The sequence below is a fragment of the Agelaius tricolor genome, unplaced genomic scaffold, assembly GCF_023055355.1.
Source record: "Agelaius tricolor isolate 1412-34295 unplaced genomic scaffold, bAgeTri1.0.p SCAF_9, whole genome shotgun sequence".
In the NCBI taxonomy this organism is placed as follows: domain Eukaryota; kingdom Metazoa; phylum Chordata; class Aves; order Passeriformes; family Icteridae; genus Agelaius; species Agelaius tricolor.
Window position 1 is genome coordinate 32,812,099 of NW_027269269.1, and position 26,000 is coordinate 32,838,098.

The 26,000-nt window shown below is 35.3% G+C and overlaps 1 protein-coding gene across 13 annotated transcripts in view; it reads left to right on the forward strand.

The window, feature by feature from the left end:
• Window positions 1-26,000, forward strand: part of ABI3BP (ABI family member 3 binding protein) — a 137,127-nt gene that overhangs the window by 79,639 nt on the left and 31,488 nt on the right. For 9 of the 13 annotated variants that reach the window (XM_071433540.1, XM_071433545.1, XM_071433541.1 and 6 more), the window contains 18 exons: window positions 54-119; window positions 1,366-1,446; window positions 4,679-4,744; window positions 7,406-7,453; window positions 7,928-8,002; window positions 9,541-9,588; window positions 10,090-10,164; window positions 12,337-12,411; window positions 13,237-13,311; window positions 14,573-14,647; window positions 15,281-15,355; window positions 16,970-17,041; window positions 17,689-17,763; window positions 18,246-18,320; window positions 19,955-20,029; window positions 20,509-20,583; window positions 21,685-21,750; window positions 22,071-22,145. In XM_071433540.1, the coding sequence (XP_071289641.1) occupies window positions 54-119; window positions 1,366-1,446; window positions 4,679-4,744; window positions 7,406-7,453; window positions 7,928-8,002; window positions 9,541-9,588; window positions 10,090-10,164; window positions 12,337-12,411; window positions 13,237-13,311; window positions 14,573-14,647; window positions 15,281-15,355; window positions 16,970-17,041; window positions 17,689-17,763; window positions 18,246-18,320; window positions 19,955-20,029; window positions 20,509-20,583; window positions 21,685-21,750; window positions 22,071-22,145 (1,272 nt within the window). The remainder of the gene's footprint in view (window positions 1-53; window positions 120-1,365; window positions 1,447-4,678; window positions 4,745-7,405; window positions 7,454-7,927; window positions 8,003-9,540; window positions 9,589-10,089; window positions 10,165-12,336; window positions 12,412-13,236; window positions 13,312-14,572; window positions 14,648-15,280; window positions 15,356-16,969; window positions 17,042-17,688; window positions 17,764-18,245; window positions 18,321-19,954; window positions 20,030-20,508; window positions 20,584-21,684; window positions 21,751-22,070; window positions 22,146-26,000) is intronic. The other 4 variants (XM_071433544.1, XM_071433542.1, XM_071433550.1 and 1 more) reach the window with 4 other exon arrangements.

A 26,000-nucleotide genomic window follows, 5' to 3' on the forward strand; every position in this document is an offset into this window, starting at 1 on the left:
CATCTCAACTTGGTTATGATTGGTTTGATTACACTTGAATTTTTCTTTTCTAGCCCCTAAACCACCACTTTTGGAGCCTAAAACTTCTGAGACGGTTAAACGACCAAAAGCAACCCTAGGTAATAAATGTTTCTGTAGCTGTTAATCACTCTTCTTTGCAGTCCAAGCCACAGTTTGTACTCTGTTACTTTAGCTCATAGCTTTCACTGTATTTAATCCATTTCTCTGAAAGAAGAAGAAAGTAAGGAGATAAGCATTTAGAAATGTTTTTCTAAACTTAGGAGAAAAAGAAACCATTTTTTTCACGCAGTTTTTCGAGTTCTATGGTACAGTAAGAATTTTTGTCTTCCATTTTGCTGAGAGCTTTTCTATGGCAACACTCTTTATTCAGAAAACTCGTTGGAAATACAATTGAACTGACAAGTGTAAAGGTGGTATTGTGGGTGTTAATTCCAGAACTCTCAGTGAAGGATTCCTGTGGTACCAGGTTAACTTGTTGATTCCACTGCTTTATGAATCCTTCTGAATGTCATTTTGGCTTGAAAAGCACCTCTCAGTCACTTCATGGCTCACTCCTCTGCTCTTTTTGTAGACGTCAAACATTTTTCACTGCATCAATTGCTATGAAACATTTCATTGGAAAGCAATCTCATAGCACTGCTTTTTAAAAATGTACAAAGTTACTTACCTCTGCCTGAAACTGAGTTTACACTTTGTCTGGAGTCAGACTAAGAGGCAGATTAACTAATTACAGTTTCAACTCATGCATGTTTGGTGGGAAAAGGGTTTCTGGGACTCATTGTTCTTAATTTTTACCATTTACATGATACTGCTATTCTACTTATATTACTCAACTTATATTAGCTACTTCTATTCCATTAGCAGAATTCAATGACTGCAGCTATGAAGAAGTTCAATTTTTTTTATTGATTCCATGTTCTTTCAGCTGTTTGCCACTAATTTCTTTACCATGCCAAAAAATGAGGACATTTCTGTATATTTTGTCTATATATGTCTTCTTATGGCTTCAAATTGACCGGGAATTCAAAATTATAAAAAGCATTATTATTTTATCTCTTAGGTATCTTGCGAAAATTAATTTGCTAACTTAATTAGAAGAACATTTGGATGTGACTGCAAGCTTCAACTGCATATTTAAATGCAATTACTCACTTTTACAATGAAAGACAAACAGGGATCTTGCTGGACTAGTGAATTCTTAGGAAGATTTTTTGAGAAGCCTCCTTGGCATATCTGATCCTACCACTTGCTTTTTTCCCCTGTAGCCATTCATTGCCTCATTTAATCTTTTTTTTTGTGATACAGTGGAAACCATAAATTTATAATCCAGTATATTTCTTTCAGCTCCTAAAGAAGCAAAGCTCACTACTTCTGCATCTAAACCTAGACCATCTGCCAGACCCCAAAAGCCACGAACTAAACCTGGTAACTAATTTTCATAGCAAACATTTGTTATAGTATCTCACTTAAGTCATGCATTTTAGCTTGAATTTCTTCTGTGTGAATGTGAAGTTCAGCACTTAATCATCAGAAAGGTGAGGAATTACTCTTTGAGGAAAAATATTTTTGTATTGGATCCCCCAAAAAATAGAAGCAAAGCAAAAAACCTTTTAACTTTTATGTCCCAAGTCACCAACTCACGTAGCCAGATATCAAAGCAAATTATTTCCCTGCTTTTCGTTTTGGAATAACAAGTTTTCCAACTTAGTTCAGCATAGGGTCCAGAAAACACAAATTCTACTGTTTTGCTGATGGTTATAAGATCTTACATAGAACCATAGGATTTGATTGATTCAGTGATCATTAGAGCACATATAGACTTACCTGAAACTGTGAAAGTAAGAATGGAATTTTATTCTGGAATTCAGTAAAGACATATTTTATGATCCCAAATGAAATAGCACCTTCACACCATGTTAAATTTCATCTATAATGTATGGCAGAGAGTAAAACACACCTGGCATTTTCTGGACATGGAGAATAAATAAATAGAGTTGTAAAAATATTTCTAGTGTTACATGGTTTATAATGAAATTATAAAGCTTGAAATTGCATAATTGTTTATTGTAAGAATATATTACTCAATGCTGGAAGAGATCAGATGATTTTATTAAATTCCTTCCAGATTCCTGCAAATTATTTTTTGCCCATAAAAAGAAATGAACTCTCTTCAGACCAAATTATTCCCTGTGAAGCTTGTTAAAGAAATGGCACTTATGACTTGGAATTGTCTCAGAATACTGAGTATCATTAGTTTTTATGCTGATTACAGCTCCTGCATAATTTTAAGTGTAGGAAATCCAGTATTGTATTACAAGAATCATTACTTTTGTCTCTGCTGTAGATGTCTATGTCTGAATATAATTCTGAGTCCTGCCTATTGTATTTTGAACAACATGCAGGACTCAGATTTATATTCAGCAACTCATGCACAACTCATGCATGAGTTGCTTTTTTTTCTCTGCCTGAGACAAAAATAAAAGCAACTCATTTGGAAACTGTTGCATAGATTTGTTTTACACCCTGGGACTGCCAAGATCAAGATTTTATCCTGGTGTTTCCACATTGAGTGCTTCTATAGCAAGTTTCTATATGCCTAAGAAGAAAGTGGCATTTTGAAATATTTGTACACCAGCCTCTGTTTTTTTCTTTCCCAGTGGTGGTCTCATGAGTCAATCAGGTAGAATGCTGAAACACACTTTTTAATCTTGATGAAGCTTGTCATGATTCTCTTGTAAGTAGGTAGTGAAACTGGCGTGTTATAATGTGACAAATTATATTCTTGTTCAGAAAATATTATTTGAGCCATAAAATATGCAGGGCATGGGGATAAGCTGGCTTTTGGGTAGGTGGCAAAATGGTGAAAGAGCAGTGCCCTGTCTGTGTTCCAGCATCACCTGGAAGTTCAGCTTAAATTAGAAACTTGTGTCAAGATAGTGGTTGTCACCTTTCCCTAAGAGTAAATCAAAATAATGAACAATATATGCCAAATTCATATTTAATCAATTACTTACTGCCATTACTGCCAAATAACTGCCTTTGTGTTAAGCAATTAATTTTGGCTCTCATTATTAATATTATTTTTGTGCTGTTTCTGGTAAAGTATTTGTCTTTTTTGGCAGTGGAGGAAAAAATCCTCATTTAAGAAACCCCAAACATTAAAATGATTTTCAGATTCTCTAGCTAACAAACTGTACATTCTAGTGAAAGTTCACAGTTTCATTCTCTTTCTTGGCATTTGGGTAACTGAATCTGTTGCCTACATGAAAAAAATAAGTTTTCTTGCCAATGTGATCATGCCCAGCCATTGTCCTCACTTTTATTATTGTTAGAATGAATATCTCTCTCTAAACATTCTCCATTTTTCAGGAAAGGAAATAATAATGAATTTTGTATTGTGTACACAAATACGCTGCCACACTTTCTTTACAGAAAAGTTTTTAAATATCTCCAGGGATTGAGACTCCAAAACTTATCTGGGCATTTACTTAAATGCATGAATTATTTGTACTGAAGACATTTTGGAGTATTTTGCTTTCTTAAAATAGTAGCAATATTATCAAATATAAAAGCTGTCTAAGCTATAAAAAAAGTCAGAAAAGAGGGAAAATTTAGAAATCTGAAATAATTAAGTCTTTTAAATTTAAACACCCTCCACTCAGGTAAACCACCATAAACCTTCATGTGGGGAAATAGAGACTTTTAAATTAACAATGTGATTTTCTGTCTAAACTGACAGAATTTTGGAAGTGTTATGTCTCAGATTTTATTGTATTTCAAAATTTTAAGGTAACTTCCTTTAAATAAGTTTTCCTGTGAGTCTCAAAATGCTTGTGAATTACAACATGACAAATTGTTAGTATGTCCAAAAATATAGTTTGAGGCCCATCATACAATATTTATCCATCACTTTTTCTTTCCTAATTAAAATCTTTTGGGAGGAACAGAGGCTAAGAGTCAAAACAGAGAAACAAAGCAAAATTTAAAGGGTAACCACAAAGATTACTCAATTATTGTAGATGTGTTTAGGAATTAAATTGGATTCTGTTTGTAAAGTCACACTACTATCAAACAATTCTACCAACTTTGACTTCAAAGTTCTTTATATTTTTCAAGGTGTTTGGGGTTTGTTCCTTTCAAACCCAATTAAGTACTCTAGATAGAGATGGGAAGCTTGTTAACTTGATGATCTAATGTGCAGTGGCACTAGATAATCTGCTGGGACCTTCAGCCTTGCTTTCTGGGACTTTACAGTTATTTACACATGAAGCCTTTCATATCTATCCTTTCTATCACTATGGAAGAAACCCAGGAAAGTTAATAGAAAGATTTGCCAAAGAAAATGGAGTTCTCTGGAGCTGTTTCTTTTCAGTGGTCTACAGCCATAAAGAGATTTTTTAAAAAATCAGTAAAACAGGAAGGTGAAGCTTTAGAGAGCTCCTGTCTCAGTGTGTTCCTGTAGCATAAATGCACTTTTTATTTTTCAAAAGCAGCAAAATCCACATAGGGTAAATTTATCATTCATTCAGTGTTTCCTTTTGAAGAGTTTTGAAGATTTTAGGTGGGAAGCAAGAGCAGGTGAGCTGTACCAGCAGTTAAAAAAACAGATACAGATGCACCTGTATTTCTCTTAAGAAAATTCTCTTTATTCCAACAGCAACCATCCCAGTGTCAGTCACTTCTAGGAGTCCCTACACATATGAACATCCAAAGACTGCAGAGGGTAATGATTATGAGTCATCCTTAGTCATTCTTCTTTTCACTGGTCTCATATTATGTGCAGTTGAAAACAGCATTTCCTGGAGGCTTCTTGCTTATTCATGTGTGGTCCAAACCCAGCAAATGGAAATATGATCTTGGTACTTTATTATTTCTCCATGTTTCTAACATGGAGATGTCTTCTAAAAGACAGGATATCACTTCAAAGGTATTTACCGGAAAGTTTCAGTTATATTAGAAGAGGAAAGAATAAGAATTATTGCAATAATAAAGATCTTATGGAATATAGAAATAACATAATCTAAAATGACATTTAAAACTACACACAAGTAAACACTTCCTGCAAAAGGAGTTTTGTGGCATATTGCTGATATTTTTTCAAATGTATGGAAAATACTGCATTTTTTCAATTAATACATCCAAACTTTTGCTCAATTTAAAATTTTTTAAAAAATTATTTTATTTTTAATGAGGAGCACAGTTTATATAAAATAATACATGGCCTTTTTTTAGTATGGGAATATATGTTAAGTGATGTGTTTAATATATACATTTTTTATGCAGACAAAGAACAAGGGGCTCTCCTTTGCAGTGAGCCCTGAAATGCTTTATCTAATTGAAAGGAAAATTTAAATCACTGTTTACATTTGCTGTGCAAGCTGTATTCTGAGAAGGGCTTCAAGATGTTTTCAGCAATCTAGCTTTGGTCTTTAAAACCTGGATGAAGCTGAGTACATACATGAAACAGGACGAGGATATCTTTAAGCCTTACTTAAATGATTTGATAAAATAGAATCAGTTTGGTTTGGTCAATTAGCAGCAACTCACTTAAACTCATAGTTTTCAACTGCAACAAGTTCTATACCATGAAATCCTCTCAAAACTCCTCTAATGACATTGACTTCTCAAGGTCAATATTGCATAACAATCTTTTCTTAGCATTGCTTGTTAAGTCTTTTTGTTGGCTTTTGACTAAACTATGAGTAGTTAATTGTGCTGCTCAAGAACATCCAGCTCTTTGATTATCCATCAAATGGATAATCATTGCTTGTTTTGTTCATATCCAACAATATTTCATGCATTAAACACATAGTACAATTCCTTTTTCTGTGGTTATTCATTGAGAGGGACAGAGGCTCATTTCCTAGACTTAATTTCTTTGTTGCTGAACCTGAATGTGATTTACTATGGGACCATTTACTTTCAGCTTAAATGCAGGTTTCCACAAAACAAACATTTCCCAGTATCCAAAATACACATTCCTCACATTTGAAGCCCAAATGATCTGCTAAGATCAAAACACCTCAGGCTAAGTCTGATGAGGCACTTCTTTTGAAATTATGTACTTTGAGACTTGCTATTAGTGCAGAAAGTAAAGAAGAGAACAACTTTTTATTTTCCTCTAGGTGGGGAGAAGAGACATTCAATTTTTTTGGATAATACTTGTACAAAAGGAAACCATATTGCTCCAGAAAACAGTGTGCAGACCTAAAAAATAATATAAATATCTTTCTATTATTGAAAGCTGGTTTTCTCTTTGTAAGAAATGATTGATTTTTTCAAAAGCAACCTGAAAATAGAAATTAGTATTTTCTAGGAAAAGATTTTCAATTTTAATTCCAAAGGTAACTGATGAGCTTGCATAATGGCAAAGTCTTTGCAAACCAGGCATATGTAGTGAGAACATTTGAAAAATTAGTGGCTGGTCTGACATTTCTATGGAGTATCCGACCACTGTCAGTAGAAGTTAATACTGGTTATTTTGGGGGTTTTTTTTCTTCATTTCCAGTAATATTAATACTACAGAATAATGTACTGTGTATGTTAATAGGCATGTAATAAATACCTTAGTATTAGCCCCCTCACTTGCAATCAAAGTTTTATAGTGTTATTGACTGTAAAGCCCATTTTCAAAATGGGTAAATGCATAAGAGAGTTTGGGAAATAAGTGAATGTGGGTTAGAGAACAGGTTCTGTCTTTAGGTTGTATATCTGTGTGTTATATGCTACTTGACTTGTTACTGCATTGAGATGAAAGAATTAATGCATTAAAATAGGTTTTCTTTATTGCCAAGAAATTTTTATAGATTCTGCCATCTCATAATTTTTTGTCTCCTTTGGTACAGTTTGTCACCAGGAAAAGGGCATGATATATTGGTTTTGTGATTCAAATTTTAAGTGGATATGAGAAAAAAATAACAGGCTTTATCAAACTAATTGTTTTCAGCTGACTGATAAATACAGCTCTACCTAATAGCAGCCTTTTAGTGCTCTGCTTTATTACTCACTTTAGAGGAAAAACTCAACTATTTTGTCATGGTCAGCACACTACTTTGAAATAACAGAGTTCAGTTTGACATTCTGTATATCAAGAGTCCCTTGCTGTCTCTAAGTTAAACTCTGCAATCTCTTCTCTTGCTTGTTCTTGGATTTACTGATTTTTATCCACATAATTTTGCTTCTATTGCCGTCAAGTTTGTCCAATTACTTATTTCTTATTTTACCTGTATTATTAAGAATTGTAATTGCCCATGATTTAAAAGTCAGCTTGAAGATCCATATTACTGGGGTGTTGTGTTAGTGCCTGCTTTTCTACTTACCACTGGAGTATTTAAGTTTTTTAAGTGCATTCCTTACTCACTTTGTCACACTGTTTCTGTTGCAGTCTTGGAACCTATTACACTTAGAACTGAACCACCAAGGTCACCCATAGGTAATAATATTTCCTTGGCAAGCTGTTGTGTTTGCTTTATTTACATCACAGCAAGCATCACTGAAGTTTGTCACCTCCTGTCTCAGGATTGTTTCATTTAACCTCATTTTTCTTCTAGGTAATTATCTTGCTTGGCATTCAAAACAGTTGAGTGTATTGCTCTCTTCACAGCTGGAATGTCTCCTTTGTGAAAAAAGAAATTATGCTGGCAGCTCTCAATCACCTTTCTCATAATTATGCTTATTTGCGCTTGTTCCAGTTTTTATTTTAAAAACACAAACAAAAACTGAGCTTCAAAAATGACTAAAATTCCACTTTCTTGCTTAGATTGTTGTAAACACATGGAGAGTATTACCTGATTGCCTACTTCTTCTCAGTTGCAGGTGTGAGATTTCTGTGCTTGTGTGTTCAGCTGGTATCAGATTTAATTGCTGTGCAATTTAACCAACTTACTGCCCACATTTTCTCTTCCAGCTCCAAGGGTGACTCCACGTGTTCCTTCTAAACCTAAAACTTCACCCAAACCTCACGTTCCGCAGGCCAAAGATGGTAAACGACTTTGTGATTGTTTCTAGTACAGTTTGTTTTGGATTGAAATGTGTTTATAAGCAGCTGTTTAGTTACCTGAGCCAGTTAAAACAGAATGAAGTTCTGTTCTGTGCCATTCAGCAATTTAATTGCAGCTTTCATGAGTCGTGACATTTGCTAGGTATTTTTCACTGAGCAAAAGAATAAACCTCTGCTACTTCAAGGCACAGGATGAGAATAGTGTAGCTACACTCAGATTAACCTTGCTAACTAAAACAAATACAAAGAAAATAAAGCATGTACTGAGGCTACTTGAGGGGTATAATTCTTTCCAACGTTGCTTTGCATTGTTAAAATAAATATGTTTCCCTTCTAAGCCACCATCAGTTAATTTCATGTCATTAGTATTTTCTGCATGAGGGCCTAAATTGCCTAGTTATACATGCATACTTAGTATTTGCTTATAAACATTTATTGGCATTAATGATCCTTTCCATTGTATTCCAAAATACTGGATTTTTATGTCATTAAATGTGAGAGGCAGAAAAAATTACTTTCTGTCCCATGTTCTCCAGCTGGTAATAGCAAGAGAAAATGCAAGGGTCTCAAATATCAATATCTGGTATCCTTTGGTAAATGTAAAAAATTTAAGGATAAACACTTATTGAAGATCTTTAAATTGTAGACATAGACCAATATTTTTGAAATTTGATGTTATCTGTTAAGTGTGATTTCCTCATGTAGCAAACAGTCAAAATCCTTGTCTTCTCATAAATTTTTAACGATGGCATCTGATTATAAAACATTGTTTCCAAGTTACTCCTTAAGATGCAACTTCTCATACACTCAGTTTTTTACCTTTGTGGCCATTTTTCATTGTTATGGTAGTCTGGCTTTCTCAGAAATGGTTTATGGTTTTGTCACACAGATATTATGAGCTTGTATTGATCTGTGTTTAAAACAAACTAACAAACAAACAAAAACAAAAGCCTCTTCAACTTACTGTTTCTTCAAGAATCTGTAATATACAGAACATTTTCTACAGCATCATCCACTTATCTTGTGATTGTATTAAAATATCCAAAGACGTTTCTTCTTTTTTTTTAGTTGTAATCCATACAGAAGAATTGACACATCAATTTCACATCCTTATTACTCTAAACCAATGGCCTCTAGATCCATTCCAGTCTAGAGCTGAATTATATGACTGTGCAATGCAATACACCATGTTATGCTCTTTAATAAGTGTTCAGTACACAAGCAAGTACTGTCTGATTCCAGTTGTGTAAATAGAGTGCATTTGAAACACATCACCAAGGGATAAGATTTGTGTCCCTAAAAAGCCATTTTCTGAATAACAGAATGATAATATTTGGATATTTCATTGAAGCCTATGGGAGAACAAAGCTCACACTATGTTGAAGATTTCACTGCTTTCTCAGATATTTAATACAACTGTTTCACTATAAGGCAGTAAACAAAGTACAGGATTCAAAAAATAGTGCTAATTGTAAATTTTCAACTTTCAAAACATATTTTCTGTTTTGTTTCTGATACAGTCCTGGAATCTATAACACTTAGAACTGATCAACTAAAACCAACAATAGGTAACAGTTTTACCTACAGGGTAAATCACCTGGGGACCATCACATTTAGCTTTTTTCTCACTGACCATCACAAGCACTGCTTCATTGCACTCCACTCTCATAATTTTTTTACCATTAAAGTTCATCCTGTAAGGGGGGGTTTTGTGATTTTTCACTAACAATTCATAATCATCTTTTTCTCTTTTTTTCCTCACACAAATGTGTTCTGCAAAGGGGATGGAAGCACTACAACCTACCTTTGACTGCTTGTCACTATACTCCATTTCTATCATGTGCTGCTTCACTTTTCATACTGTGCAACAATACTGGCCTTGTTTTATATTGTCCTGTTACAGAGCTTTTCCATCAGCACTGGGGTTTGTTATGTACTAAGTGTTCATATTTCTCCATTACTCACGTTTTTGTGATTCCAAAGGGTCCCAAAGGCATATGTTCTTCTTTAATGTTATTCTTTCTGTCAGTATCTGTTCCCAAAAAATTCTAATATTTGCTATTTTTTAGTTCCTAGAGGACCACAGTATGTTCCTTCCAAGCCTAGAACATCACCAAGCCCAGAGGTGCCACGAACAAGACCTGGTAGGTTCATTTTTTTTTTTTTACCTTTTCATACTGACACGTGTCTTATGGATCCTACTGTGATCACTGGAGCTTCAGATTTGTGTGTATTCCTCGGGCATATATTTTAGAACATTACTTGAGGCATAAAATCCAGTGGCATATAGAATTTATAAGCAACCTGGTAAGTTGAAAATATCTTCAGTTCTTTATTACATTGTAAGTCACTGCAGAAATTGATGTTTTCTGTAAAATTCTCAGTGAAAATGTCTTTTCTGTGTAACTTGTGTTCTAGTAAAGTAAAGGTGAAAACAAGGGGTGTCATTGCAGAAAGGAAGGATTCTGCTCTGTATTTTTTAAATTGTGCCTGTTTCTTCTTTTCCAGACACAAGCTTTCATTCAAGTGAACTTGTTGGTTCACTTTTCCAGAGCCCTTGTGTTGTTCAGAAATTTAAGAATGTGTAATACTTCCTATAATTGTGTCTGCATGGGTTGTTGTACCCATAAACAACCTTAGGAGAATTAAGGAGGGAGAAAGTAAATTATGCAACTCACACTTGCATGTATGAGGCACCATAGTGGGTTGACCCTGGCCAGAAGCTAAGCACACACTAACCTCTTGCTCATTCCACCCCACAGTGGTCTGGAGAGCAGAAGTAAGGGGAAAAAAATATAGGGGAAAAAAATCATAGTTCAAGATAAAGACAGTTTAATAAGGGAGGATAAAAAGAGGTGGAGAAAGCAAGTGGCACAAAGCAACCTCACACCACATCCCACAGGCAGAGCAGAGCCAGTCTAGGAACAATGGGTGCTTTGGAAAGTTTTGATGCTGAGATGGCTTTATGTGAGGTGGAATATCCCTTTGGCCAGGGTGGTCCTGCTGTCCTGGCTGTGTCCTCTCCTGCCCACCCCTAGCCCAGCCCTCTTGCCTGGGGGCAGAGTGAAAAACAAAGAATTCTTGGATGCTGTGACAAGGCGTATTCAGCAACAAGTAAAACATTGGTATTTTATCAACACTTCTTTGCTCATGAGTCCAAAACAGAGTAGCACAGGGGCTGCTGTGAAGAAAATAACCTCCATTCCAGCCAGACCCAGTATGGGTATCCAAGGTACATGGAGTATTAGATGGTGCTGGTGAAGAGATGGGCAGAAAGACAACTCAGGTTCCTTTTCTCCCCAGTAAGTCTGCACTTATTGTTTGAAAAAAACCCTTGAAATAAGTCAGGAAAGTGTACAAAGCTGAAGGTAAAAAAAAACCACCCACAGTCTCTTTGTGGCTTTTACAAAAACTTCAGATATTTGGGATCTGTTCTGTATTAGAGCTGTTACCTTGAACGGGAGGAAATTCTGTGGAACATTATACTTGGATGTTGAGTTTCAGGGAGGAGTGACTATCTGTCATCAGCCCTAGCAGGGATGGTATGAGTATTGTGGAGACAGTGATTGTTCTTGGTAATACTTTGGTTTTGTTGTTTTATTATGCTAATGCAGTTCTGGAAACAATTAGATTTAAAACTGAGAAACCAAAGGCAACAATAGGTAATGATGCTTGATTGTTTGAAAGGTCACATTGTCTTTCTTCTTCAGCACAAACTGTTAAAAGCAGACCTGAAAAAAATTGTCACCTTTTTTTGCATGTTCCTTAATAATTTAACTGTCAAAGTTCTCGGTATCTTCTTATTTTCTATGAAACAAATGAGGAGAATCCTTGTTTTTTTCAAGTTGTTATACACATAAGATAGGAAAATTTCCTTCAACATCTAATGGTAAGAAGCAGAGGGCAGATCAGAACAGAATCCTAATTATATGTTTTCAGTCATCCTGTGTAGATAGCACCATTGCAGGTGCAGAGCACCATGGGTGGGCAGAGCTGCATCCTGAAAGCTTTCTTTCCCTCCCTCTTTCTTTTTCTTCCCTCCACCTCTAGTTTTATGAAATGAAATTCAGTCCTTCATAGTGGGCTGGAAAATAATTCTGTTCCACTCAAACCTCAATTTCACTGTCAGAGCACAATCATTTCATTAATCCTGGGTCATAAGATTGCTTGAGACAGATCCATTTGACTAAGGCATTTTTGTCACTTGAATTTGATATTGTGAATCATTCCAGGACTACACCCATTACAGAACAGTTTATTTGTATTTGAAGCTACTTATTACTTTAATAATGCTTAACCCAGTTTCTTTCTTTCAGCTTCTAAAGATATATATCACAGGCCTTCCAGACCTAAAACATCACCCAGTCCACGTGTTCCTCCAACGAGAGCAAGTAAGCTTATCAATATTTTGCCCTTTAGTGCATGAAAATTTCATCACTTTGAAAATGTTCAAAATTGATGAGTTCTGTGAAGATACAGAGGTACTTATTTTCCAGGCTGTGCTTCGCTGTCATAATCAAATTTTGCTATACAGCTGTCATTGAACATAATCTGCTGGATATTTATACATGTCAATGAAACACAATGGAGATGTGTGGGTTAACACTCATTCTTAGCCCTTGCACACAGGAATCTTGATTTCCTTAGAAAATATTTGTATTTTTGAGTTGCTTCTTTAAATTGTAAAATTACAGTACTTTTCTGTTCCCAAAACTTTGGATATAGCTCTGTCAATTTGAAAATTAGAGGTAAATTTCCATGTTTCTTCTGCTTTGACTGCTTCACTGAGGATTTTTTTTTTTTTTAATGCAGAGTTGATTCAAAGGAGCAGCAGGTTTTTGGATTATGAAACACTTGTGAAGCACAACTAGGGAGTGTTAGAACGACAGCAGTTTACTCTGTAGAAAGCTGTGTTTGTTATTGCTGTTAGGAGTGGAAAGTTGATCTGACACTGCACTGTAAAGGTCACTTTGTCTTTAGTCTATGCACTGGCATTGTATTGATTACAGGAGATCTCTTTGGGATTATTTTAAAATGACAGAAGTAATCCCTAAAAATTTTCTTAGCAGAAAACAAATCTTCTGATTCAGCAGAAAAATCGAAAGACATATGTTGAATCATCATCCTCAACAATGTGTTCAAAACTTTGCCCATCTTCATAAGACCAAGAATCATCATCCTCAATAATAAATTCAAAACTTTGCTCATTTCCACAGGTCCCAAAGAAAGTCGGCGAGTCACTTCCAAGCCCAGGGCATCACCAAGTCCGGATGTCCCATACACAAAACCTGGTACAGATTGTTGTTTTGTTGTGCTTGAATATCCAGGGGTTCTTTTGGGTTGTCTTTCCTCAGTGAATCAAGTGCTGATTAACATTTCTTCATATTACAAATACATTCTCTGATGATCATTAAATATGTGTTTCCAGGAAAACAGAGGTGATTTCTATTTTTAATGTCTGAGTTTTAGTAGTTGCCTCTGCTTTTCAGCCACATAACATCTATCACAGCTGAATAATCTGTAGAGCAGGGTAGACAACAAAGAAACATCACGAGAAGTTGGAAGAAATTGCTTCTCTTTTGTGCCTGTCAAAAGATGCTTGGAGAAAAACCTATTTGAGGGCCTTCATGTATGACTCCAAATATCTCTAACTGAAACCACTCATAGGTTTGTGTGACCTGGTGATGGAATGTCACCCTCAAAAATAAACTAATAGGGATTTGCATACTAATGAATAGTCAAACCTCTGTAACTTCTAACAGTTCTGAGAGTATCCATTGAACATTATTTTAAGTGAGTGTATATTCACTAATTTTACAAAGAAAAGGAAAAAAAAAGGAATGTGTTCCAAATTGAAAACTAACCAGTCATGTCAAAGGGAGTATTTGTACCACTAACTTATACTCACCACTAACTCTGTGTATCTTGTTTTTATGGAGTTTTGGGAGTTAGTATATTTACAGTTGAACAACAAAAGACAGCAGCAGATAAATTTGTTACCTTGAGCTGGTCATTGTTATTTTTTCACTACTCCTTGGGCCAATGTCTATATATCACTATCTGTTTTTCACATAATCTGTTTGTGGTTTTGAATTATTTTCTTTTCTACTAATTGAACTACATTCTACTCTGTTGCAGGTATTGAAAGATTCCTAGCTGGTTTGTTGTCTTCACATAAAATTTCTTTCCCTGTCACACACGTAATTCTTTGACACTTGTAGGAGCCAGCACACCATGGGTATTACAGTTATGGGTTCTGAAATACAGACAGAAATATATTCCCTGTAGCTGTCTGTGCTCTAGCTGGCTTTGTTGCTTGACTCCAGATTTGGCTTATCTGATTAATTTTCCACTCATGTTTTCATTCAGGATTTTGTTTTCTCTTGAATTCCTGACATGTATCTGACCTGTTCTTGATGCGTATCTGACACTCAGTTTTTCAGGTTGTCACGCAGAGATTGTTTTTATTTGCAAGCATGAGATATGCAGTGCCTGTGCAACAAGCCTAATTTTGTCAAAGTATAAACCCTTAAAACAGATCTTTTCTTTCAGGTCTTAAAGAACCACAACATATTCCTTTTAAACCTAGAGCAACTCCCATCCCGGATGCTCCATACAGGAGGCCTGGTAAATTATCTGGTCTTTTTGAAGCTTCGGTGGATAATTGAACAATTGTTTTTGGAGTGGAAGTGGGGGGAATAATCATCAGTGCATCAGCTGTCACCTGGTTATTATTCTAGGTTAAGAAACCTCTGCAGGGATGCAATTAAATCTGACGGAATCTTCAACAGTTCAACAGTTTTTGTATTTTATGCAGATATTAACAGAAGAAATAGAATCAGCCTATATGTTTTAATCAAGGATAAAAAGTTATTTGCAGCTTCTATCTGAGCAACACACTTTAATAGTGTGCACCATGTTTTTGAAGCATTTATGAGAGAAACCTCCTAACACTGTTGTAATGCTTTTTCTTTACATGTGCATTTCACCCATTAGTATGAGGATTCCCTTTAATTACATTTTGCTTAAGTGACTCCCCATCATAAATCCAACTGACCTGTGTAATATAATCAGTGATTTCACTGAAGGTTTGTTAGTGTTGTTTCCTAACCATAAATTTCTGAGGGTAAATGCCCATTGCTGTTTTAAAACATCCCTTTCCTGTTGTATACAGAATAGTGCTGAAAGGATTTTTGAGAAAAGGAGGAAAGGGAGATTGTTTTCATTATTCAGATAATTTATTGACAATTTTTCCAACAGAGATTTTTCCAACGTTTGATGAACGAGATACTACTATGATCCCTCATATTCCTGAAAGAACAAAGGCAATATTTGGTAACTGTTATTTCATAATTATTCTATTTTACACCTTTTTTAGAGAATATCATCTTAGAGAGAGCTTATTATATTTTATTAAAAGCTAATAATGAAATTTTGCTCTTCTTGTAGATACTTATTTGATCTTTGGTCTTGATAAGGGTAATAATGTATGGACTCTTTACTTTCAAAGGTTCTTTTCATCCTCTTCTAGCCTTTCCAGTCAGGATGATGCAATTCCTCCAGGTTATCTATTTTCCAGTAAAAGGGGACTTTATTTAAAGAGCAGATAGTGATGCTTCAGAGAGTCACAGTATGTTCTGGGTTGGAAGGGACCCACAAGGATCATCGAGTCCAACTCTGAAGTTAAACTGGCCCATCACAACCCTTGCATTATTACCATGCTCTAACCAACTGAGTTAATCCCCTATTCTTCATGTGAATTGTGGATAATTTCATTCTAAAATACTCTTCTTCTTCACTCCTCATGGTTTAATTTTACAGAAAAAAATTCTAATATATCAACAACGGCATAGTCTCCAGACCCGATATGTGACCATCTAAATCCCACTCTACTACTTGAAACCATCCTCTCTGCTTTCCTCTAGTTATCTAGGTTGGGAAGACTTGCTTAAATATATGAAACCTTAGCTGAGTGTTCTTCTTCTTAAATTAATTGTCAGATGTGGACCAAGTAAGGGTCACTGAACCCACGCACTATCCAGGAGCAAGAGCATTGCTTGAGCAATTGTTGTTCAACCAGCTTTCTGTCCCCAGCTTCAGAGACAGACCTTAACTGTGATTTTCTGAGAATGAAATGGTATATATTTTCTGAGAATGAAATATTAATAGGCATTTTATAATCTTCAAACTATGTCTCTTTTCTTTTTGAGGAAGAGGAAATTAAAACTGCTTTTAAACATGTTTCTATTTCCATTTATATTCCCTGTATGCAATGATACTGAGGTTAGTATTCATTCAGTATCTGTGCATCTAGCTTTATGAAGTAGGTGCCCTGTTGTAAACACCTGAGCTACGTGAGCAATAGTCACATGCAGAAAATGATTCCTCAGAGCAAGGGGGATGAAAACTGCACAGGCTAAGGCAGATCATTTTGGACCTCTCGCATTGGAGCAGACCACAGACTAAAAAGGGCTAAGATAACCTTTTCCAGGAAATTATTCCTACTTTTACTTACAAGATTTTTTTATCTGTATAGTGTGAAGATAACAGTATTAAATCATTCCAACATAAGAACAAAATAATATAATTTAAAAATCAAGTTTGACACAAATGAAAAAGAAATCCTTTTCTCATCTACTCATGTGTGGCAGATGAGAAAGGCACAGGTTACCACTGTCTATTTTTGTCCTATTACCATATGATGATGTTAATGACTATATTCCAGACTGCTTGATGCAGAACTGCAAATTTGTATATATTTTTTTAGAAGTCTTCTTGTATAAGTGGCCATTTAACTTGTTTTCCTTTCTTTGCAGGAATTCCAGCTTTCAGCTTATTCTTACATAATTTGCCTTATTCTAGATCAGATCGTACTCATGTTCCTCCTGTGCTGTGAAAAGCAGTGTGTTTTTTCATTATTGTTTTGGGTGCTTTTTGTTTTTGTTCCAGCTCCAACTGAAAAACCATTCATTCATACCAAACGAAAAACTGAAAGACCAAGAGTGCCATACACCAGACCTGGTAATAGAGGCATTATTTTAATTTTGTGTTTAATTATTCTTTCTCCAAGTTTCAGGGTTTTGTGCTTCTCAATGGGGTTATTCCTAGCCAGTTTTGTGGTGAAAGAAATGCATTACACTTCAGATGATCACTCCAAAATAAGCCAAAACTGCACTACAAATAATAGTAAGAATATATAATATGTAGGTATACATGTAATGTATAATATATATAATGGTATTCCTCTGTCTATTACACATAAAAAGTGATGACTGGAATGTAGTAATGTGGTTATTGACAAATTTCAGTGCCTAGGCAGACTGAGTTCTCTGTGATTACTGGTAATCTTGGGTACTCCTCTGTGAACATTTTTTTGTTACTCTTTTCTTGAAATGCAACAGAATTTCTTTACAATGTGCTTGTGCAGTTAGCCACAGACATTGTACTGAAATAAAAATAGCTTTAAAAATAATTATGGAGTGCTGTGTGCTTTCCCATTTTTGGTATAAATGTACAGCAGAAGTTAATAGAGAGATAATTATGTCTGTCAGCATTTGATTGTCAAGATATTCTGCTACTCCATTGTTTGGGACATTTTGCAGGTTTTAGCAAATGCTGCTTTTTTTGGATTACAGATTCTAAGATTTTTCACATTTTCTCCTTAACAGCAATATATCCGACAACTCCGCAACCAATTTTTACAAAATCTTCTACCACCACTGGTCATTCAAGGGCAACAATGGGTAAATAAGTTTCCTTAACATTAAGATGCAGGTATTTCTCATTTTTCAGTAGAGAAATTTCTAGAGAGCATGCTCCAATGTGGTATTTATGTAACACCATTCCACTATCCTTCATTCTGCTGCCACATGCATGTACTTTAGGATACAGAGGATTCTCATTTCTATTTGTCAAGTAAAGCAAAAATAGCCTACAGCTTATGTCTGATCAGAAGTCTGTATTTTTCAGATCTCCAACCAGAAGTCAGTGGCCTAATTTTTCTTTTAGAGCAAGAATTTTAGCCCCCAACTCAGCTTATCCTACAGCACACTGCTGGGACTTTTCTGTGTTTTGGCTAGTTGTTTTGTTTCAGGTTCCAGAAAGCCATGGAATTGTTATTGTCTTTTTTTCAGGCATTTGAGGCATGCATTTTCTGTGGGCTAAGTATGGCATTGGATCATGATTCCTGAAGAATACAATAATAATCTTTTTCCTTTTCTTTCAGCTCCAAAAGAAACACTGCTCATTCCTTCCAAATCCAAAACATCTGTTGGGCCAGAAGTACCACAAACTAAACCTGGTAATTTACAGTTTTTAACTTTAGAAGTGTTACTGTGGCACTGCCTTAGTTATATTTCTGCTGTCACTGAGTTTTGTGGTCAACGGGTATGCATAATAAGTAGACAGAATTTTGTATCATTCTTCAGCTGAGAACTTGTTCATAAATTATATCAAAGTCAATGCCCAAGAATTGGATCAATTTCCATGGAAAGCAGTTGGATGGGTTTAGTAGTCATCAAAAAATCTGAGAAATTTAATTAATATTCATAAAAATGTATTTCTGTGCTTACATTCAAAAAGTTCTTTTGTTTTGGAGATTTTTTTATTCTAAATACATTTGATTCAATTTCTCAAGTACTTTTGAAAATCAGGTTACAGAGTTTCAGTCCAAGATATTTGACATGCTAAGAGTAGAAGTGCCTTCAATACCAGTGATTTTTGCAGTAACCATGGTAGATTCAGGGATGCACATCTATAGTGAAGGGTGGTGATATCTGAGCTCTACCATGAGATGATCAATTTCAATAAAAATTGCTAAGGAGGAAGGAGAAAAATACAGTTAGGTGAGGAGAGACTACATGTCTATAAGAGCAGCTCCTGATCTTTCCTTCTCTCTGATCTAACCTCTCAATTGATAAAATTTTATTCTTAGACAAATAGCTTAATTAATAGTTTAGTAATTTCCCCCCCCATCACTTCTTTCTCCTTGCCCATTTTTTATGGCCAAAGAGATTTCAAGCCTATTCATTCAAGAACTATATTCAATCTAAACATTCACCATATGTACCTATATATTACTGTGAACATCAAACTGAACAGCCCAGGAAAAAGATTTCTTTCCTAAATACCTTGTTTTGAAAGGCTGTTCAATAACCAAGTTAGAATCTAAGTCTCAGTTGAATAAGAGCTATTTGCAACCATGCCATATTTAACAAATGCCATCTTTTGGTACCACTACAAATTTAGATTTAGGGAAAGAATTTTAGAGAACAGAATTTAGAGGTTTATTTTTTGCCTTTTAAAAATCACTATAAAATTTATATATAAAAGTTGAAATCATTATAAAGGTGTATATGCAAAACCAACTACTGGTAGGAAAAACTGTAAACAAACATTTACTGTGAAATATAAATGGCACCTTTTAGCAACTGCTCCTTATGCGAGTAAGTAGTTTATTTTCCAGCTTCCATATTTTTACCTTAATTCACCTTATTTTCTTATTTATTGAAAGACAAAGAGCCATGTAGTGTGGGCCTCTGCCTGCCAGTCTGTCCTTTTCATCCAGTAACTTAGAGACCTTTCAATTAATTCATTCAAACTTGAGTGAGATCTGAAAAATAAATACATTACTCATAGCTTCTAGAATTTTTTTGAGACATGTAAATTAATCAACAAGTATGAGAAAGACCATAGAACTCCAGGTTTAGGGCAAGTGTTCTGAAGTTAGTGGTGGCCCAGCAGAATAGTTGCACTGTCTGGTTGTCAGCATGAAAATACATCCAGACTAATCAGAATGTGCCTGTCTCATGTCTGTTAAAATTGTCCTAGCAGATGTTGAGATAGGTTTTTAGGAAACAATGGAGAGACAGATCCTTCATGAAACCCAGCTTCTTTAATTTGCCTTCTCACAGAACAATGGTTTATTTTTTATAGCTCCAAGGGCAACACACCTGGGATCAATTAACCTTGTAACAGTTCATGTTGTTGATGGGTCCAAAATAACTTTGGGTAATGAGAATATTGCATCAGTTTATTTTTCATCAATCTTTACTTTCTCTGCTTTTGCTATATGGCTAAACCTACACTTTAATCAACAGAAATACTTTCATATATCTTTGTCATGTTCGTTTGTTAGTTACAGTCCAGTGCATGTACAAAATGTTGCTGGTTTTAATTTTCCAGCCATTTTTCTTATTAATGTGATTCTTTATAGAAATAAGTACTACATGTACAAGGCTGAGGAGTCATTGTAAAAAGGCATTGCCTTATCATCTTTTCTGGTTTTGTCTGACTTACTAATAATATATATCTTGCAGACTTGAAAGGTCTTTTACATGTATAAAAGCATGGTTTTCAGCCAGATTTCTAGCACTGACTCTTTTGTTTATGATTTGCACAGACAGTTTGAATTTCCTTTCCATCTGTGATGTCTTATGTTTAAAAGGAAACCATTTGCATTTGCTAAGCAGTAATATGTCCATTTTCAGTTCCCAATGAAACATACCACATTTCACCCAAGCCCAAAATTGGTCAAGCAACTGAAATTCCTTGGTTTGATACAGGTAATTTTTTAAGATTTTCTTAAGTTGTTGTATTGAGAGTCTGTAGATCTTAAGTAAAATCAGTACAGTTTAATGGTCTGTTCATTATTACCTTTAAAACTGTTTCAAATACATAATATAAACCTTTATTTTTCCCCTTATCAAATATTTTAGTTTATTGCTCTGAAAATGGGATTTGCACGGTATTGCCTCAAATATTGAAGATTATGTGAAGTTTTTAAACAGTATTAGAGCTGTGTATTGGATGCTCATATGTATATAGTGTTGCAAACATCGATGTAACCGAGTTCCAACTTTTTCTTACAAAATCAAAATCTGTAAAACTTCCCCAATATAAATGTTAAAAATGAGTAATATGTCCTGACCTGTATTTTCTCTGATGCTTTGGAGAGGCTGGATTAAGTGTTATGGGTTGAACATTTATTTGTCTTGAACATCAAATAGCCAGCTCTACTTAAAAAAACTGATTTACGGACATTGCTAATTGGGCACAAGATAACAGTGACTACTGCTTATGCTTTCAGCTTCCAGAGATCCCATAACATCTAGAGTATCAAAACTATTTTGCAAGTGAAATAAAAAAAGGTTGAGGGTTTCTGATTTCAGCCTTGCTGATGACACTGATCTTCAGCTGCCCTGCACAGTGCCTGCATTGAATGCTCCCAGTTGTTTTCTCAGAAATATTTTAATGTTTCATAGTTTTATCTAAGTCTTTGTTTTTGGGGGGTTCAGTTCGGTGTTTTATTTTGAGGTTTTTTGTTTGTTTGTTTTTTACAGAACCTAATTAAATGTCTTAAGGCCATGGATACCTTGCAGAGCTAACTCTGTATCCATATACAGTTGGGTAACTGGCTGTAAATATTTTACATCTTTTTCCTAAACCTACATATGAATGTAACTGGTCAGACTGCATGATGGAGCCATCTGGCCACTAAAGAAACTAGCATTTTCCACATGCATTTTGGATTAGAACTCATAGAGCTCTCATGTGTCCATTTTGCTGTATCACATTGGTGCATGGACCTTTTTGTCTGGCAAATTGCACTGCACTGTCCCTGTTCTGTTACACAGAGCATTGAAACAGGACCTTATTTCTTTTAGCACCTCATAAAACTCGTCTCACTTCTGCAAGACCACAGCCTACGGATAAATCACAGACCAGACCTGGTAATAAATGTTTATTCAGTCTGGGATGGGGAGGAGATTAAATAGTTAATTAATTTTATCTACTCTTAGTGGGATTTTAAGTATTGCTGGGAGGGAAAAAGGGGGATATTTTTCAATCAATAAGTCTAGTGGTAAAGCGATTCCAATCAGAAAAAGAAAAAAGAAATTAAACCAAAACTATGTGTGTCATCACAGCAGGTGTTACTTCTTCTCTAGTGTGGAATTCTTGGCATCACATAGAAGTCTGTTGGGTACTCTTCTCATGGAATTCTTTCTTTTTTTCTTCTTTTTCCTTTTTTTCTTTTGAAACTCTCTCACAGCTCTTAGTAGAACCACACTACCACCAGTCAGAACAAAAGCACCTGGACTGCCAAAGTGGATCATGCCAACAACAGGTAGAGTTCTGGGTTTGGGGTGGTTTTTTATAATTTATCAATAAAAGACAGAAATGTGACTTCCCCAAGTCATCTTGAGCCCCGCAAAATATCTCACTGTGTTTTATTCTAGAATCTAATTCCTCAGAGTGCCATGTGTTTCTACTGATCTTGTTATACAATTCCTGAGGGTGATTATGAAATTATATTGGCACTCAGTCTGTGTAAATTTACAGATTTATTACTGTGTGGCTACTCTTTACTAATGTTTTCTGATGTCAGATCCACAATAAGTACTGGAAAATGCTTCATTGAAAAAGATCACCCATTTGTAGGAGTCCAAGTCAGGAGGCTTGGTAGGGAAGCTTAAAGCCAAGTATCTTTCTAGTTACTCCCTATGCCCATGGTGTGTTCACATCAGACCTACTCACACTCAGACCATGCAGTATTTGGACTGTGCAGTATTCAGGCTTGGATACTTCAGCACCACAAAATTCCATGTTGGTCAATGACAGACAACAGTGAGATCTTCAATTTACCTATCCTTAACCAACAGATAACAAATGTCCCTAACCACAAAGATTTATTAAAAGTACATGTCTTCTTGGGGGAAAAATAATTTATCCTTTTTCAGTTGGACTTGATTTTTCCATCCAATCAACATAATATTTTCAGTGATAATTCATAATGAATCCATATTTTTTTATTTCATAGAGCATTGATTTATCACATCAATACAAATAGCATTGGGGATTATTTTTTATACAGCCATTGGTTAATTAAATATATATTTTTTGGGATTCTTCACGAACAGTTCAAGTTTAAAATAATAAATAATATAAATAAATAAATAATGTACATACACAAGGCAAACGTTTGGCTGACCACCCACTAAAAGTTCTATTGTCCCATATTATTGCTGGCTCCTGTTATTATTTCTATGCTAGCTAGATTAGGATAGCCTGAGTGATATTCCATCTATTCTAAACATTTTGGCCTGTGTAATGTTTCATTCTGCTATATTTGGCAATTTAATACCTGTTGCTGATCATAGAATGTCTTGAGCTACTCATTCCTGTACATTTTAACAAACCCACCATGTTGTTAGAAATGGTAAAAACTCAGCAGAGTATATTTAAATTGAATTAAATTTAACCTGTTTAGAGTATGGCATACATTTCTGTATTACACATGGAGTGAATGCCTTCACTAGAGGTACAAGTTCTTTGACCTTTCATAGTCCTTCTGTTAAATTAAATGAGGCCATCAAATTCCAGGACATCAGAGCCAGTTAAAGCATTAATTACCCATTTTCAGTAGTTGTGGGTCAAAAGGTTTTGTTGCTAACTTGCACTGGAAATCACCTTATACAAGTGAGCTTTCTAATGTCTGATTACTGGAATAGGAGAATACACACAGGTATTGTTCAGGAGTGATCACATTATGAAATTATGCACAGGCACACAATTACATTACACAGCACATTGAGCTTTTCTTTTCCCCTATAGATATAACCTTGGCAGAGGTATTGGTAAGTTATTAAAAACACCAGCAAAAATTAACACATGCTAAGTAAATCAATAGTATAAATATAATAGTAGTAAACTGCTACATGGAGTTTTATGTGCTTACTGCTGGTTTAAGTTGTTAAAGTATTGTTTTAAGCAATCATATTGTAAGTGGCCCTCTTGGCATGCCCATCATTTGTTATTATTTCCATGCCTTTATAGTAGTGCCTGTTGCCAGGAAGAACTAGAGTTTCATTGTGGTAGATGGTGTCAGAAGTCACCACAAAACTACTAATTACAGGGCATGCTATGTGTACTCACTGGTAAATAAGTACCTTCTTTTAGAATTCTTCTGAAAAATGATGCTTCCAGTAGTGGTTTCCATTGCCAAGTTAAATAAGTATATTTTTTCTCTAAGTTAAAGGAACATGCTGTAGATGTCTCTTAGCTAAATTTTAGTGCTGCCAAGTAAGCCCTTTAAGTCAAAGTATCCAAAGTACCAAAGGCCTTTGTTATCTCCTGCCCACTTCTTTGTACCTCCAACCCACAACAGCTCATTGACACATTTCTGTGAGTCTGCACCTTTCTTCTGAGAAGTGTAAGAGAAATCACCAATGAATTTCATACATTTATGTCATCTTGAGAGGGGACTGCAGCTTGTCACAACTTTTCAGTCTGTACTTTTCTTGATGATCAGTAAGTGAAGCACCAAGTCTTCTGTAAGGCAAGTGCATCACAGTATTGAGCCAGTGTCTGAGACACAGGGCTGACTGTGCCCACAAAAATAAACTCACACAAAAAGGAATTCAGGTAACCAATTAAAGAAATCTTCTTTATCTCTCCCAAGCAATGTGCAGTTAATTTTCCATTGCAAAAGAATTCCTAAGTCTGCAAAACAGACTTGGGAAAGGACTCTATAAGAATTTTGGAACCCCAAATCCTACCAGCTGACCAAAGACAAAAAAAATGCCTTTTTCAATATTTTCTGTAGTTGGCTTATCAAAATCCTGAACTTTTGACGTAAGATGATCAGAATTTTTAAGTGGGCTGTTAGGAATATGCTCTATATGTGTAACAATATGTTTTCAGACTTACCTTTACACATTACATCACTTATTCTTGGATATTCCGTTATTTGGACACCAGTTTGGATCTTTTAATTCCTTGCTGGACTGTTGATTGTACTCCATTTCATGCTCCTGACTGGGCTTGTTAGCCTCAGTGCAAAGATGTTTCACCCCATGCAGGGAGGGCTTGGCAGCTGCAGGGCCCAGATGATAAGCAGTGGAATTTGTTTTTTCCAGCACCAGCACAAGGGTTTGTGGCTGGTTTCCTGGCAGGCTCCTCAGCCTTCTGGCCAGCTCTAGTGCCAGGTGGTTAACTGCACTGTGGAGAAGAGGCAGGGATTGCTTCCTCATGACTAGCATTCCTTTTAGTTTTTTGTCATGTTTTAGCCTTTTTCTCTAGAATGCCATTTTATTCAGATGGCTTTTCATGTTGGTGTGCCTAACTTATCTTACTGGGTTGTTTTTTAATTTATTCTTAACCATGCAAATACTGCTCCTGATCTACTGAGCTTTCTGACAAATATCAGCAAACGAACTTGGAGCAACATTCCTATTTCCCTTGTGAAAGGGAGGCATACATGGTTTTCATTAAAATGACCATTAACTTTGTGTTCTATTTTCTTTTTATTTACAAACTGTGTGTGTATAGCCAAGTTCCAGAGGAACTCAAGTATAAAGGTATTTCAGTTTATTTTATCAAGGGGAACTTTTTCCATTATTTCCCTTTAAATGATCAACTCTCCTAATAGTATTCCTACAATTAAAGGACATCAGAACCAGGAGAGGTTAGTTTAACATGTTCCAGACCCCGTGAGTGTTTCCAGGAAAAAATATAGAATTAAAAGAAGACACAAAGACATATGCAAGTAATAGGTCTATTCTAAATTCTGGCTAAAAGTTTGGATGAATGTGATAAGTGGTTTTAATAAGCAAGTTACATTAGGTAGAATAAGGCAAATGCTATGACAAACACAGGAAACTTTGGTTGTGCAGGTACCTTGTGTGAAAACACAAAGTTTTATGTAACTTGAAATACTCAAAATAGGAGATTTTGTCAACATGAAGGTATTGTGGTTTGAAACTTTGACTTATTTTTCATTACTACTTTACTAATGTCAGAACAGCAGTGCATGTTTCTGAAAAAAAACCAAAATTACTTCTTCCAGCTAGAACATGTGCAATATTTCATTCATTCTCAGCTGACATAACTCAGGAGAGATTATTAATCTAAATTTGATTCTAAGAAGCAGAATAGAGATAGGTTTTCTGTAGAGACTTTAACATGCACAAATAATTTAGAC